Below are 14,519 nucleotides of genomic sequence, written 5' to 3' on the forward strand. Positions count from 1 at the left end.
TTACTGGCAGCCCTACCTGGTGTGAATCCTCTCTTCCAACCGTCAATCCATTTCTTCTCTTCATGGACCCTAGTTTTTGACGCAGCGCCGGTCCTGGTGGCCCGGGCATGCTGGGGAGGGTGGGTCGGACCTGGGGATGGGTCCCCTCTTGTCTCCCTCTTGCCTTCTCTCGTCTACAGGTCAACATGGTGGTCTTAGGCAAGCACCTGGGCATCCCCAAGCCCTTCGGGCCCATCGTCGACGGCCGCTGCTGCCTGGAGGAGAAGGTGCGGTCCCTGCTGGAGCCACTGGGCCTCCGCTGCACCTTCATCGACGACTATTTGTCCTACCACGAGCTGCTGGGGGAGATCCACTGCGGCACCAACGTGCGCCGGCAGCCCTTCTCCTTTAAGTGGTGGAACATGGTGCCCTGAGACCCCCTCCACCCGCCGTCCTCTGCCCACCTGCCAGGGAGCCCCACCAGGGAAGGGGGCGAGGAACTTCCACCCGGCCCCCGTCCTTGTGGGGGAGCCTCGGGCGCTTCTCCTCGAGTGCCTGCGAACGTGCTGGCCACCGCAGGCCCCGGGACGCAGCGACGGACGCCCACACCCTCACCTCTGGAGTGGCCTGCACAGCCCGAGAGGGACCGTCCTCATTCCTCCCTCCCTCTTCCCGATCCGCCACTCCCAGAGGTTCTGGAAAAGAGCGACGGCCTCAGCACGTTCAAGGGCAGCCGCGTGTGGCCGCGGCTGTGCCCCACTTGGAGTCGCTCTCCCTCTGTTCTGATATTCCTCTCGCGGGTCTGCACCGGGAACGGCATCCATGGGGCCTGGGCTCAGAGGCAGGGGCCCGGTCTGTGGTTCTTGTAAGAGCAGGCGCAGGGAGGCGAGGCAGCCTCTTTTCCCGACCAGCTGTCCTCTCCTGCAGGGGACCCTCAAGATGTGACCTCCCAGCACCCCTCAGCCATATTTATAGAGGCAAATAAGGACGGGAAAACCTGGCATCTGGGGGCCTGCTTTCAAAAGAAAAGGCAACAAAAACCCTTTAATACCTGACTCCGTCCTCAGAAGGGTGCTTGTTACCTGTTTAGAAGGCCTTTAATTACGACTGCTGGCTGCTTCCGCCCCGAAACGCTGAGAGGCCAGAGAGAGGCCTCAGGAGGGCACACGCGAGGAAGGCTGGCAGGCGGGAGGCCAGGATTGTGGAGGGGGCCGAGGCATGAGGACAAACGGCGGGGCCTGGCCCCTGTGTCTTAGGTCTCCCCGCTTCCGATTCTGGACTCTGGATGTGAAGGGGGCTGGCCGTTCCAGATGTCACAGGGGATAGGAGCCCAGATGTTAGAAGAGGGTGGGGGGGGGAGCCATTAGGTTATCTCGGAGGGTGGGGTTTAATTTCCTTTAATAGTCTTTAATTATTCCCCTTCGCCCTGCAGGCCGTGGGAGGGAAGGCTCGCCCAAGTCGCTCTCAGCAACCTGGAGACCCTGCCCGTAGCCTGGGTTTCGCCTGTGAGGAAACCCCCACGGCAGGCCTGTGTCCCCTCCCATACAGGGCACAGAGCTGCCATGGGGGTGAGGGGACGTTAATAGCCTGGCCCCAGGTGGGGTCACGGGGACGTGCCCGGGCTTGGCCAGTGCCGGGTGAGAGGTGACCCCTGTCCCAGGCACGCAGGGGCGCGAGGTGGCCAGCCTGCCCTCTCCCCGCCATTGCCCCTGCGGCCATCGCGGTGGCTATCAGCCCTTGGCCTCCGCCTCCTAGATTTTCAGTGGCCCCTGGGGAGACCGAGACTGAGCCAGCCCACCACGGTCAAACTCTGTTAGCCACGGAACACTTGGCCAGGCTGCCGTGGACACCCAACGCGTGAGATGGATAAGACAGAGCTGCTCTGGTTTCAGGTGGCTGGCGGGGGGCGGGGGGTATACCCGGGTTCCTCCCCTTCCAGAAGACTCTGTGGGACCCCACATGCCAACTCCTGGTCTAACCTTTGCACTTTCTGCTCGTAACCATGACCCAAGACAGCAAGGAGGCCCTTCGGGGCCCACGGGCATGCGGCCAGGGTTGAGGTTCCCCAGGGAAAGGCTGTGGGTGGAGGGAGGTTGCAGAGAGATGGGGAGGGTGGGGAGCAAGCCTTCTGGACCTGCGCTGAGCGTGGGAAGCCCTGGAATTGCTTCTGGAGCTGTTGGAGAGCCCGATGTCCCCTCTGAGAATGTTCCGGGTGATGGATCGCCTCCTACCTGATTAATAAAAATGTCAACGTGCGTTTCTTCAAGTGGCTGCCTCCTCAGCTTCTGTTTGTCGGGCTGTGGGGAGGAGTGGGGAGGGGAGGGGAGCCCTATCCTAGCTCTACCTACCCCCCCCCCCCCCCCAGCCGCCAGCTCCTTGGCTTAGCTTCTGCTGGCTGGGACAACCCCCGGGGCCAGTGCCGGCCAGGCGGGCTGATTCAGCAGGATGGCTGGCACAGGCCCGTGGCTCTGAGGCCAACTGCCCCGCTGAGATGGGCATCAGGCGAGGGGCGGGTCCTACCTCGTCACCTCTTCTCCCTTCCTTGGGCTATCTCTTCCAGCCCTCAGAGGACAGGTGTGCTGGGCCCTACTGGCAGAGGTGGGAGATTCTCCAGCGGGACCCGTGTCCAGGGCCAAAGGCCACTCTGATTGCCTTTCATTCCTGCCTCCAAAGTTACCAAGCTACCCGGCGGTCTGATCACAGGGGCCTGAAAGTATTATCCCTCGCATCCTACACGCTGGCTCCTGCCTCGATTGAACCCTTTGCCGGTCGCTCACTCACTCACTCACTCAGTCACTTTCTTTTACCTTTTGTTGTGGACTCAGGCAAAAAGATGCTGCCTATCAGCCCCTGACACTTTAGTCTGAATAAATGCCAGATGTGTTTCTAAACGCTGGTATGAACTGGGGGGAGGTGAAGGCACGGGTCTATTTCCAAAGGGAGAGACAGGGCCCCGAGCCAGAGGCTGGTCCGGCCCCCAGCACAGTGGTCCAGTGGCCAGGGGGAAGCCTCCACTTTCTGGATCTATTTCCCAACTAGGTTCATAAGCAGGTAGGGAGACTGGGGCTTCCTCCTGAGCCCTGACTCTTACCCAGAGGTGAGTTGGCCAGCAAGCCATTTTGTAGCCGAAAAAGTAAAGCGGTGACTGAAGCCAGCAGCCCAACAGCTTTTCTTGAGAACGTCCTTCCCAGACTCTTGGGTAAAAGAGCACCAGGCTTAGAGTCCCGCTGAGATCCGTGAACTGCTAGGACTGCACCCACTGGGGACCCTGGGGAGCAGGTCCTGGTCCCCGCCCTGTCTCAGACCGGCAGCATGTCCAGAGAGAAGGGAGGAAGTTTCTATTCAGCACCTTTGGAGCCTGGCCGGGCAGGGTGTGTCCCCGCCATTATCTCTAGCAGGCTAGTGATCAGCCTCATTCTCTACAGATGAGCAAACCAAGGCTTAAGAGGGAACGTAACCCTCCCCCCACCCCCCAGGCCACAGAGCCGGTGCATGGTGGAGTCTGGATCCGAACCCAAGGCTCCTCTCCCCAGAGCCCTTGCTCCGGCTGTTTCAGGTGGCCGAATGCCCCCTTCTGGCCTCCGTTTCCCCACCTGACAAATGAGCCTTCCTACGCCCACATTCTAAGCTCTTCCTGGCCGGGGAGGGATTTAACCCTCACCACCCACCCCTTCCACAAGTGTTTGGCATGTGAAAATAATGACAACGCCGGTAAAAGAATCATGCCAAGCTCCACACCAGAGCTCTACCCACGTCGTCCATTTAAGCCTCGCAAGAGCCATTTTCAGAAGCAACAAGTGAGGCACAGAGCAATGAAGTGACCTGTCCGCAGCCGCACAGCAAGGATGTGTGGTTGACCTAGGGCTGAAATCCAGTCCTGCTAATACACTCCATGCTCGTAAGAAAAAAGCCGGTGTTTCTCAGTTTCTCAAAATGCTTTGGGGTGTTTATACAAAAAATCCAGTTGTCAGGCCGCACCCCTAACCTGCGGCGTCAGACCTGGAGGCGGGGCCTGGGAATCTGCGTTTGCACCGGCTCCTCCAGCAGGGTAGAGAAGCTCCCCTCTAAACCGTATCATCTCGGAAAAGGCAGGAAAGGGGGTGAGGAGGAAGAGCGTGGAAAGTCGAGAAAGAGGCCCAGGTCATCTCCACCTCTCTGCCTTCCCCACCCCCCCAGTGCCCCGGTGCCCCGGCCAGGTGCCTGTTGGGACACGCTCCCTTAGAGAAACTAACTGCCTCCGTGCTGGGGGCGAAGCAACAGGTTCATATGCAAACGATGGCTTCTTCCTGGCCAATCCTGTGCTCCTAGCTCTGGGAAGGGGCTGGGCTTCCAGGACTGGAGCCAATGAGCTAGCACCCCGGGCTGGAGTGGCGGGGCCAAGGTCTTTTAAACCCGCACGCCAAGGGCCCTGGGAGGCAGTGTTGGCTTTGGTGGCTCAAGTCCGGGTCCAAGGCCAGCATGTCAATGAAGAGGATTGTGCGTGTTTCCCTGGAGCATCCCACCAGCGCCGTGTGTGTGGCTGGCGTGGAGACCCTCGTGGACATTTATGGGTAAGAGCCAGAGGCCTGGGGGTCTGCAGGCCCTTGGTGCTGAGCCCCTTGGGCTCGTCTGGTGCGCTGTGCAGGGTTTCCTCAGGGCTCAGGCCTGGCTCGGCTTCCCTCCCCCAAGCCAGGGGAGTTGAGTGTGGGAGACTGCATGGGGGACAGAGAGGTTTGCAGTGTTTGAGCTCTGGTCCAAGGGCCTTTGAGGGTGCTGGGCACGTTGGAGGACCCTGCAGGCTGGATACATACAAATAGGAAGAGGTGTATTCCCCTTGTCCTGGTCCCCAGCCTAGGAGCTCTGCAAACAGCGAGTGTCATTTTTTTAAGAAATCATTTATGCTTACGTAGCATTTCCTATGTGCCGAGCACTGTTTTAAGCTTGGCAATCTTCTCGAACTTTAACGCTTGAATCTAGCCTTCACGACACCCCATGAGCTACGTTCGTTACTAGCTTCTCATTTGACAGATGGGGAAACTACGGCACAGCGAGGGCGAGCCATTTGCTCAAGTCAAACAGTTACTAAGCGTCAACGCCAGGATTTAACACCCCCTCCCCCCCACTCCCATGGTCAAGTGTCTTATGCTTTTAGCTGTCTGCCACTTGGAGAGGAAGGATCTGGTTTCCTCCAGCCATTCAGAGCCCACACGTTAGGCTCCTACTGTGTGCCATGGCCGTGTCCTTAGAGCCAGTGGCTGGAGGTGAGGCCCCACCTTCTCTCTCTCTCTCTCTCTCTCTCTCTCTCTCTCAGGCAGAAAAGGAGAGTTTGGGCAGGGTTTCAGGAGCTGGGTTCTGGGAACCCCCAGGGAGCTGGCTACTTAGCTTTTTGGGGAGTCTCCAGGGGTCCCAGCTCCAAGGCTGAGCTGGGGACACAGGTAGTCAGGGGGCTGGGAGGGGAGGAGGCAGAAGCGTGTCACTGTTCCCTTGTCTCAGGTCTCCCACCCTGCCCTGTGAGCCGTCGAGCAGTGCCCTTGGCTTCTACTCACTAGATGCCAGAAGCACACCTTGACCTTCGATGGCCAAAAATGTCTCCAGGCGTTGCCAAAAGTGCCCGGTGTGTGTGTGTGGGGGGGGAACCGATCCCAGTTGAGGACCAGTATCCCAGAACAAGACTGTACGAATTGGAGCGGACTTAGTTGAAAGCAGAGACGGGGGCGGTCCCAGGACATTAGATGTAAAGGGGTGAGGGGCTGGTCAGGGGAGGGAACCAAGTCCGGAGCAGGCCCAGCACAGCTAGGTACCAGGAGCTGAAGCCTGGTTGGGTGTGGGTGGAGGGTGAGAATTAGGAAGAGGATTTGGAGGAGGGACAGCCACAGGGGCCGTGTCAGGAGTGACATGGGAGGATGGGCATCCACGCTGCCTGGCGCCACCCCCTCCTCCAGCGCCGTGTGCCCATGGGGGTGACTCACCTGTGTTGGCAGCCTCATGCCCATCGGGCAGATGTGCCCCCGGTTTGACCTGCTCTGGGAAGGCCAGGGCTGGCTCCTCCCCTGCAGGGCCTCCTTCGAGGAGGGGGGACGAATCAGGGCCAGGAGGCAAAGGCAGCAGTGTCTTGGGGTTCTGTGAATGGACGGGCCGTGTTGGGGTTCGGAGAGGAGGCTGTGGGGGGGACGGCCCCAGGGTGCGTGCCTCAGGCACCCTCAAAGGAAGGATTCTTGGTCCTCTATGCCTGGGCCACCTTGGGGGACAGGCGGAGAGCTGTCAGTTCACTCGCTCACACATTCATCAAGTACTTCTTTGGCATCTGGTGTGGGCCGGGCACGGGGACACAATACTGAGCAAGGAGGCACGGTCCCCGCTGTCTGAGAATCTGTCCCTTCAGAGTTCTTGCAGAGGCTGGACCGCTCCCGGATGGATTCCTGTCTTGCAGGGGGAGCAGGACCAGCTTAGCTCTATGTCCCTTCTGGCTTGGAGATGTCGTGACTCAGCCCTCCTGGGTGCCCGCACCGTGGGCCAACCAGGGAAGGGGCGGTGGGTGTGCTGGCTCAGCCCTGGCTCTGGGACCTAGCAGCTGTCTGACTTGGGGAGCATCACTTAACCTCTCTGTATCCTCCTCCGGAGGACAGAGACAATGTTATCAGTGAAGATCCTTACAGACTGCTCCATAGCAGCCACTGCCCCAAGCGCTTTATATATAGTAACATCTCACGATTCTGCCAGGTGGATGCTCTATCATCATCCCCATTTCAGAGATGAGGAAACGGAGGCACAGAGAGGTTAGGTAACTTGCCCCGTGTCACACAGCCTGTGAGGAGCGGCCGAGCCAGGATGCAACCCAAACACTTAGGCCTTCACTTCAAGGGAGTGGGGAGATGGGATGAGATCGTGTGTGTAGAGCATGTTGGGGATGCCTGGCATGTGGGGGACACTCATTCATGGTAACTGCCACCGCTATCACCATCATCATTTTGAGGCTCTGTCCTGGCCCTTTGGACAGCCTCAAGTGTCCCCAGACGTGCCATAGACAAGGGAGCCACCTCTGAACCAAACTGGGAGATGAGACAAGAGGAATGCACATAAACTGAGTGGTCAGGGCAGGCTTCCCGGAGGAAGGGTCCCAACCAGAGCCTTGAAGGATGAACACAGGCAAGACTCATTGGGGCACTCTGTCTGTGGCAATGGACAAAACTCTGTCTTCTTGCCTTCCATTGAGTTGGAGGTGGCCCAGACTCCATAAGGGGGGCTTTGCTTTCCCGAGCAGGGTTTCACGGCACGGGGGCGGGGGGAGGGCGGTGGGGAAAGGGAAGGAAGACTGACACATGGGTGTGGTGAGTCGTGCCCCGGGGATAAATGTGCAGCCAGGGTGGCAAACCGCTGCCCTAGTTGGACCAGCCAACAACTCGTGTCACCTCTGGCTCAGCAGAGGCAGTTCAATGGAGTGAAAAGGCAAAGGGCACCCGGGGGCCAGGTACCCCGAGTTTTCGTCCCAGCTCTGCCGCCCTTTGCGAAGTCACCTTGAGCAACTTTCTGCTCCTTCCTGGGCCTCAGTTTCCCCACATGTGCCCTGAAGAGGCTGGCACAGATCAGTGGGTTTCGAGCTCTACTCGTGGAGGCGTCTGAGCGCCCCAGGCTCTCCTCCTTCGACTGGCTCGTGTTAGGTGAGCACGCCGACCTGCCCGGGCAGAGCCGGGCCCCGGGAGGCTGGGCTTCCGGAAGAGGGTTCATGTGGCCGCCATTCCCCAGGGGCGGCACGGACTTGGGACTAAGGAGGGGAGGTGGTCTTCTTGACCCTGGTGGTGGCGAGGCCGACGGAGGTGGGATCTGGGGACCCCGCCGAGCAGGGCGAGGCAGCTGGTGCCGCCACCAGCGTCTGAGCCGTCCGAGCCTTGGTCTCCTCTGCCCCCATGGGCCGTGGCGGTGGGGACCGTGGCGGTCATCTTGTCCACCTGTTTCCAGCCCCAAAGTCCTCTCCCATCCGTTTCTCGGCTCTGCAGTGTCTGGTTTTGTTTTCGCAGAGCCCAAGGCTCCTGGGCCCATGAAAGGAGAGGATGGGCTTGGGTTTGCAGGGGAGCGGTGGGGGCGAGGGGGTGGTGGCAGAGTCGGATGTGAGTCCTGGCTCTGTCACCTGCCAGCTGTGTGACGTTGGGCAGATCACCTGTCATCTCTGAGCCTGTTTCCTCATCTGTAAAGTGGGGATAATAGTACCGATGTTGTGTGCCTGTGGGGACTGCCTCTGTCACCATCCGTGTCCTCAGCATTGAAGGGGTGACACAGAGCCTCAAGGGAGACCTGACTTGACTCCCAGGAGGGGGTGGGCTCGCGCTGTGATTCCCACGACGCGTGGGGACACAGCCCACCCTTAGCCGTGGTTCTCAGACGTCACTGGGCATCGGCATGGCTTAAAGCGCAGGTTCCAGGGCCCTGCCTACAGCATATCTGGTTCTGGAATCTGCATTTCCAACGGGGTGGGTCTGAGGTTGGCCACCGTGACGCTGACCAGCTGTCCCGGTTTGCCCCAAACCTTCTAGATTTTAGCACTGGAAGTCCCGCGCCCCAGGAAGCACCTGGTCCCGGGTCACCCTACAACGTTTTACCCACCATTCGCCACCTCCCAGGCTGGCAGTGCGGGCGGAGTCGTTGGGCCCTAGGGCTGGCCGGGACCGCCGTGTGCGAGGAAAGGCCTTGGAATGTTCTGGGAATGGACGGCCTCGGCGGGGGCGAGCCCGAAGCCCCCAGGGCTGGGCTGGGGCACTGTCTAGAGCAGCGTGCTGGCAGCGCAGGGGGCCCGACCGGAGGAAGAACTCCGTCCGGGTGAGCCTCGGGCTTCTCCTCCTGTCCTCCGCGCGATGGGAAATCCAGACCCTCCCATGTCTGATGCAGGCTCTTCTCCCAGCAGCCACCCCTTGATCGTCCTAACAGCTTCCCTGATGGGGCCTGAGCACTGGACCAGGAGTCTGGAGCCCTACCTTCTAGTCCCTTCTCTCTTGGGCCTCAGTTTCTCTGGAGTGAAGTGAGTGAAGTGAGGCATTGGTCAGGCGCCCCCAACTTTCGCTGATCTTGGATGCACACTGACTCCTTTCATCTTCTCCGCTTTATAGATGGAGACGCTGAGGCAGGGGGAGGCCGAGCCTCTCCCTCACGGTCACACACCTGGCGAGTAGTGGGGCTGGGGTTTGAACGTTCAGCAACTGCAGGCTTAGTCCCTCCTGACCAAGAACCTTCGCTGGATCCTCGTTACAAAGGAATGAAATGAAAGGAGCTCCTCACAGCCCGCACTTACCCTTGACCTCCTAAGGCTCCACCGGGAAAATGCCTTCCCCTCAGACACGTCTCCTCCTTGTCTTTGGTTCCCCTGCCTCCCTCCAGGAAGCTGTCCCCAGAACCACCCCCCACCCCCAGCCCACCCTCTCAAACTGCCTCCATTTGCCCATTTCCTGCTTCCTAATTTACTTTAAGAACCCCTTCCCCCGTCCTGGGTGGGCGGTTTTCCAAGCCCTTCCCATCATCGTGTCTGAGCTTTGCAATTGCCCATAAGGTCGACCAAGTCGGTGTCATTATCCCACTTTATAGGGAGGCGAGGTGATTTGTTCAGAGTCACTTGGCTTACACGCGACCCAGCCCGGTCTAGGACCTGACTCTTGACTCTGGTCCTGGCACCGCTGAGCTCCCAGCTTCTTCCCCCCCCCGGGCCAGAAGGGATCTTCATCAGGGATCCCCTGGTGCCCCACCCAGGGAGGTGCAAGGGGGCTGGGCTGAGACACCCCAAGCCCAGGGCCTGGGGCCAGGGAGCTGGGTGGGGTTCCACACCAGAAGGACCATCAAAGGTGCTCAGCTCCAGCTCGTGGGCCCCTGGGGTCCAAACAGCAGCTGACGGGCAGGAGAATTTCCCTAAAGAGTTTACGGGCCTCCCGGGGAGCTGGAGGCGAGGCGCCGTGGGCTGTGGGGCTCAGGGTACATCCTGGGGTGGCCGAGTCCCTTCACACCCGGTCTGTCTCCATGTGTCTCCTGGTGGCTCTCCGTTTTTCTGGGTTTTTCCATATCTCTTTGTCTCTCTCTGTCTCTGTGTCCCTATGCCTCTCTGTCCAGCTTCTCTATGTCCCACGATGGGCTGGCCCACACACCCGGGGGCATCACGGGGCAGAGGGCATCACCAGCCCCAGAAATTACAGGCTTTGGAACTATGGTTGTCAGATACAACCCAGGATGCCTAGTTAAGTTTGAAACCCAGATAAGCAGTTAATATATATTTTTTGGCATGTCCCAAATATCGCACGGGCCATCCTCATACTAAAACAATTATTTGTTGCTCATCTGAAATTCCAGTCCACCTGGGTGTTCTCTATTTTTATTTGCTCAACGTAGCTGCCCTGCCTGGGAGGAGAGGCAGGTGTGTCGGCTGGTGAGGACGCCTGGCAGGGTCATGCACTGGACCCGCCTGATGAAGAAGAGCTTGGGCTCGCCTTGTTTCTCTCTTTCTCAAAAAGCCGCCTTGGGAAGTAGCCGGCTCCTGCCGGTAGAGGAGCAAAGAGGGTGTCTTGGGGCAGGCCTGCTCTCCTCCAAGCGGAGTGGGGCAAGGAAAGGGCCTGGAGTTGAACGGCCAGCTGTGCAACCTTGGGGAAGTCTCTGGCCCATCCTGAGCCTCTGTTCCCTCACGTGCACGTGAGAGTAATCATCCCCTCCTCCCAGGGCCACGGTGGCGATTCAAATCCTGTTTGGAAAAGCCTAGCCGAGACCTGCCTTGGCCACCGTGCAGCCTCCGGGGCTACGATTATTGACGTTACTCCTGGGGAGGTGGTAGGTGAGGATATGCGCTCGGGAGCCGGAAGGCCTGGGCTGGGACCCCAGTCCGGCCATTTACTAGCTCCATGACCTGGGACAGGTTACTTAGCCTCAGTTTCCCCATCTGTCAAATGGGAGACAGTGATGGTACTCAATAAACTCTCCTGGGTTTATTGAGAGGATTGCGTGATGTCACGCACGTAAGAACCTTCCGCAGGGCCGGCTGTATAGCAAGAGCTCAACAAGGGTCAGCTACTGCTATCCCCCAGTGCCCCCACGTGCTGCTTCCTCCAGGAAGCACTCTGTTCCCTCTGGCTCACAGTGGCCTCTCCCTACCTGGGATCCCACTGACCAATGACTTCATGAGCCTGAGCCCCCTCTGGCTGCCCTGGGCAGTGCTGTCCTTAACTCCTTGGCGGGATCGAAGGTTCCGGGACGGTGGGGAGGGTAGTGAATGTACCCGCCACAGCCTGGCAACGCTTCGGAGCACAGTGGGCGCCCCCAGACCCCCCCATAGACAGTAAGAAGGTGAACGGATGATTTCGAACAGGACCACCAGACTAGCTGGAGTGGGGGAAACACGTCCCAGGGCCAGATGACATAGGCTTTTTGACCCTCCTGCTTGACTGGATCTGGCCAAGTTTTCCCGGTGACCCTGCCGAGCCGTGGAAGCACTCGGGCTCTGTGTCGGAGCCCTGAGTGCAAAGCTGCCCATGACTTTTGCTGGTGTGCGACCTTGGGCTTGATCTCTCTGAGCCTCGCTTTCTCACCTTTCCAGTAGAGATGATACCACCCGCTCACTTGGCCGACTTGGAAGAATACAAGGAGCTAGGAAACAAGGTGCTGCATGCAGCGGGCACTGCACAAAATTGGATGCCCTTCCCTGGAGAAGAGCCCAGGGGCATCTTCCTGCCTGCTAAAGAGGGCTGCAATGGGACTGAGGGGAGGGAGCCACGGTCTCAGAATTGCAGGGGGTCCGTTTGCAGGCTGGTGTCCGCTGAGCTCCCTAACTGGTCCTAACTTGCAAAGAGCTTGCAGTTTTGTTGGGAGGCAAAGAAGCTCCCGAGAGAAGTGTTAATGAACACAGAATGTGGGAATGTGTATGCACTTGTGTGGGGTCCAGGCTTCACTCCCAGGAACTTGCTGTGGGGATGTGAGGCCTGGGGTGGTCAGGGAAGGCTTCCCGGAGGAAGCAAGAGTTTGCGCCAAAGCTCAAGCATCTGAGCGAGTATTGCCCCCTCTGGCCCTTCCCATGGCTTCTTGTCTTTCCCAGGTCGGTACCTGAGGGCACAGAGATGTTCGAGGTCTACGGGACCCCCGGTGTGGACGTCTACATCTCTCCTAGTGTGGAGAGGGGCCGGGAGCGTGCAGACGCCAGACGGTGGCACTTTGATACGGGGTTGGAGATCATCGTGGTCATGAACTCGCCCAGCAATGACCTCAATGACAGTCATGTGAGCAGGTCCCCTGGGCTGGGGTGGGGGTGGGGCGCTGAGCTAGCTCCACAAGGGCCAGCACCCTCTGCTTACCCAGATGCCGGGGTAGCATGATGGGTAAGCCCCGGCCCTGGAACCAGGCAGCTCTGCAACTTACAGCATAAGCTATGTGTCTCCTGGCAAGTCACATCAGCCCTCTGGGCCTCGGTTTCCCCATCTGTAAAATGGGAATGATCACCGCACCTTCCTCCTGGTGTTGGTTTGGGGCAGAACACGAGCCAACGTTGGTTTCCTTTCTTGTTTCCCGAGACCCCTGTGAAGGGAGATGTCCCAGCTTTTCTGGGTCGGGCCTCAGTTTCCCTACCTGCAGGCTGAGGGCTGAGTAGGTGATCTCTGTCACTCTGGATGAAGGAGAGAGAGCAGAGATGGGAGGAGGATGCTGGCGCCTGGGGAGACCCCCTTCTCCGGGGTGCCTCATCTTTCCTAATCCGTTCTTTTCCTGACTCCATTCCCTTTCTCAGAGACACGTAACCTCCCTTTGTCTCCTCTCGGCTCATTTAGCCACCAACGGCGAGTTCAACAAGCCCTGACTGTAGGCAGTGCTCTGGCTGGGGCAGGGGGCATTTACAAGATGGGAGAGGGACGCCTGGGAGGCTCAGTTGGTTAAGCGTCTGACTCTTGATTTCGGCTCAGGTCACCATCTCCCGTTCGGGCTCCCGACTAGCAGTGGGGAGCCTGCTTAGGATTCTCTCTCTCTCTGTCCCTCCTCCCCTTGCTCTCACTCTCTCTCTAAAATAAATAAACTTAAAAAAATGAATAAGAGATGGGAGAAATGGGGTGGCCCTTGAGCTTGGCACAGCTGATGCCCCCATAAAGGGGTGATGGGAGACAGGTCTTGTGGCATGGGGGTGGCAGGTTCCCACCCCATGTCAGGAGCAGTGTTTCAGGGAAGGATCCTTTTAAGACCATTGACCATACGCCACATACTGGGCACCATGACCTCATCCAGCCCTCACGACAGCTCGGAGAGGCGGGGTCTGATCCCCGTTTCACAGGTGGGGCCACCAAGGCTCAGAGTAACTCTGTCCGGGCCACATAGCCCATCAGTAAGAGAGCGAGTATTCGACACAGACCTGCCAGAAATTTCCCTTCATCACCCCCACGTCTTTTCCCATTTGTGTAAGAAACTGAGAACGAGGCGCGGCTTACCTGAAGGCGCCTGATCTAGTGGGGAGCAGAGTTGGTGAGGGTCAGGACAGAGGCCCTGGGGCAGGGCCAGAGGACCAGCCCGCCTGAGAGGGCGCCTAAGAGGGGCTGAGCTGGGGGGCTGTGTAGATGCAAAGGACAAGAGGGATCGCGGAGGGTCGGAGCGTCCTGTCCTTCCCCTTCCCGCACCTTTGGCCTGGAGCCAGATAATTGTATGGCTGAGGCCAGCATCGTTGCTCTGGCTTGACACGTGGGGTCAGCAATTGCAGGATTTAGGGGCTCCCAGCACTGAGGAGTGAATGGCTTCTATAAGATGCTGAACCTTCTGGCTGAGCTGAGGGACCCACATCAGGAGGGAACGTGCAAGTGGAGGGCTGTGGGCGGAAGGGGCTTTGATCCATGGGCCTTGAATTGTGTTATCCTCAGCCATTGTCAGCCTGGCCTTTTAGCTACTGGGCCCTTGCTGCAGGCAAGGCTGCTGCTGAGCACATCACACGCCTTCCTTCCTTGATGGTCACACCCTGCAATCAACCCTCTGGGGCGGGAACTATCATTATCCCCACTTGACAGCAGGGGACATTGAGGCCCGAGGACAAGTGACTCTTCCGGGGATACTCACAAGTGGTGCTTCAGAATCTGAGCCCAGAGCCCCGCACCATCTCACACAATGCCGCCTGGCCGCTATTAACAATAGCTGGCATTTCTTGGGCACTACCTACGGGGCGAGTCTTGTACGTGTATTGTTTCTAAGCGGCACTACGATCGTCTGTGGTAGGGACCCGTATGGCCGCTGTTCTGCAGATGAAGAAACGAGACAGCTCAGAAAGGTGAAAGGCCTTGGCCAAGGTCACAGAACCCAGAGGGGCTGGGCTCAAGTCCAAGGCTGTCTGAATCCCACAGATAAGAGAGGATCCATAAACCCTGCCCAGTCAGAACTCCTCATTTTGCACATGGCAGGACATAGATCCAAAGGGGAGGAGGGGCCTTCCGAAAATCACACGGTAGTCACCGGTAGCACCGGGACCCAGGTCTCCAGGGACTCCCTCACAGACGGTTCCCATTTTACAGATGGGCCAACCAAGGCATGGAAGAATAAATGGCACAGAGAAGGCTAAAGGAAGAGCTGGGTTGGTGAACGCA

General features: G+C 58.8%; 2 protein-coding genes across 2 annotated transcripts in view; both read left to right on the top strand.

The window, feature by feature from the left end:
- The window catches only part of PADI1 (peptidyl arginine deiminase 1), a 39,083-nt gene extending 36,838 nt beyond the window's left edge, over positions 1-2,245 (top strand). Inside the window, exon 16 of the mRNA XM_043573883.1 lies at positions 180-2,245. Coding sequence (XP_043429818.1) covers positions 180-413 — 234 coding nt within the window. The 3' untranslated portion in view covers positions 414-2,245. The remainder of the gene's footprint in view (positions 1-179) is intronic.
- Positions 2,246-4,395: 2,150 nt separating this feature from the next.
- PADI3 (peptidyl arginine deiminase 3) overlaps positions 4,396-14,519 on the top strand; it is a 31,425-nt gene continuing 21,301 nt past the window's right edge. The window contains exons 1-2 of the mRNA XM_043573882.1: positions 4,396-4,529; positions 12,011-12,191. Coding sequence (XP_043429817.1) covers positions 4,438-4,529; positions 12,011-12,191 — 273 coding nt within the window. The 5' untranslated portion in view covers positions 4,396-4,437. The remainder of the gene's footprint in view (positions 4,530-12,010; positions 12,192-14,519) is intronic.

This window comes from Prionailurus bengalensis, chromosome C1 (genome assembly GCF_016509475.1).
Source record: "Prionailurus bengalensis isolate Pbe53 chromosome C1, Fcat_Pben_1.1_paternal_pri, whole genome shotgun sequence".
NCBI lineage: Eukaryota > Metazoa > Chordata > Mammalia > Carnivora > Felidae > Prionailurus > Prionailurus bengalensis.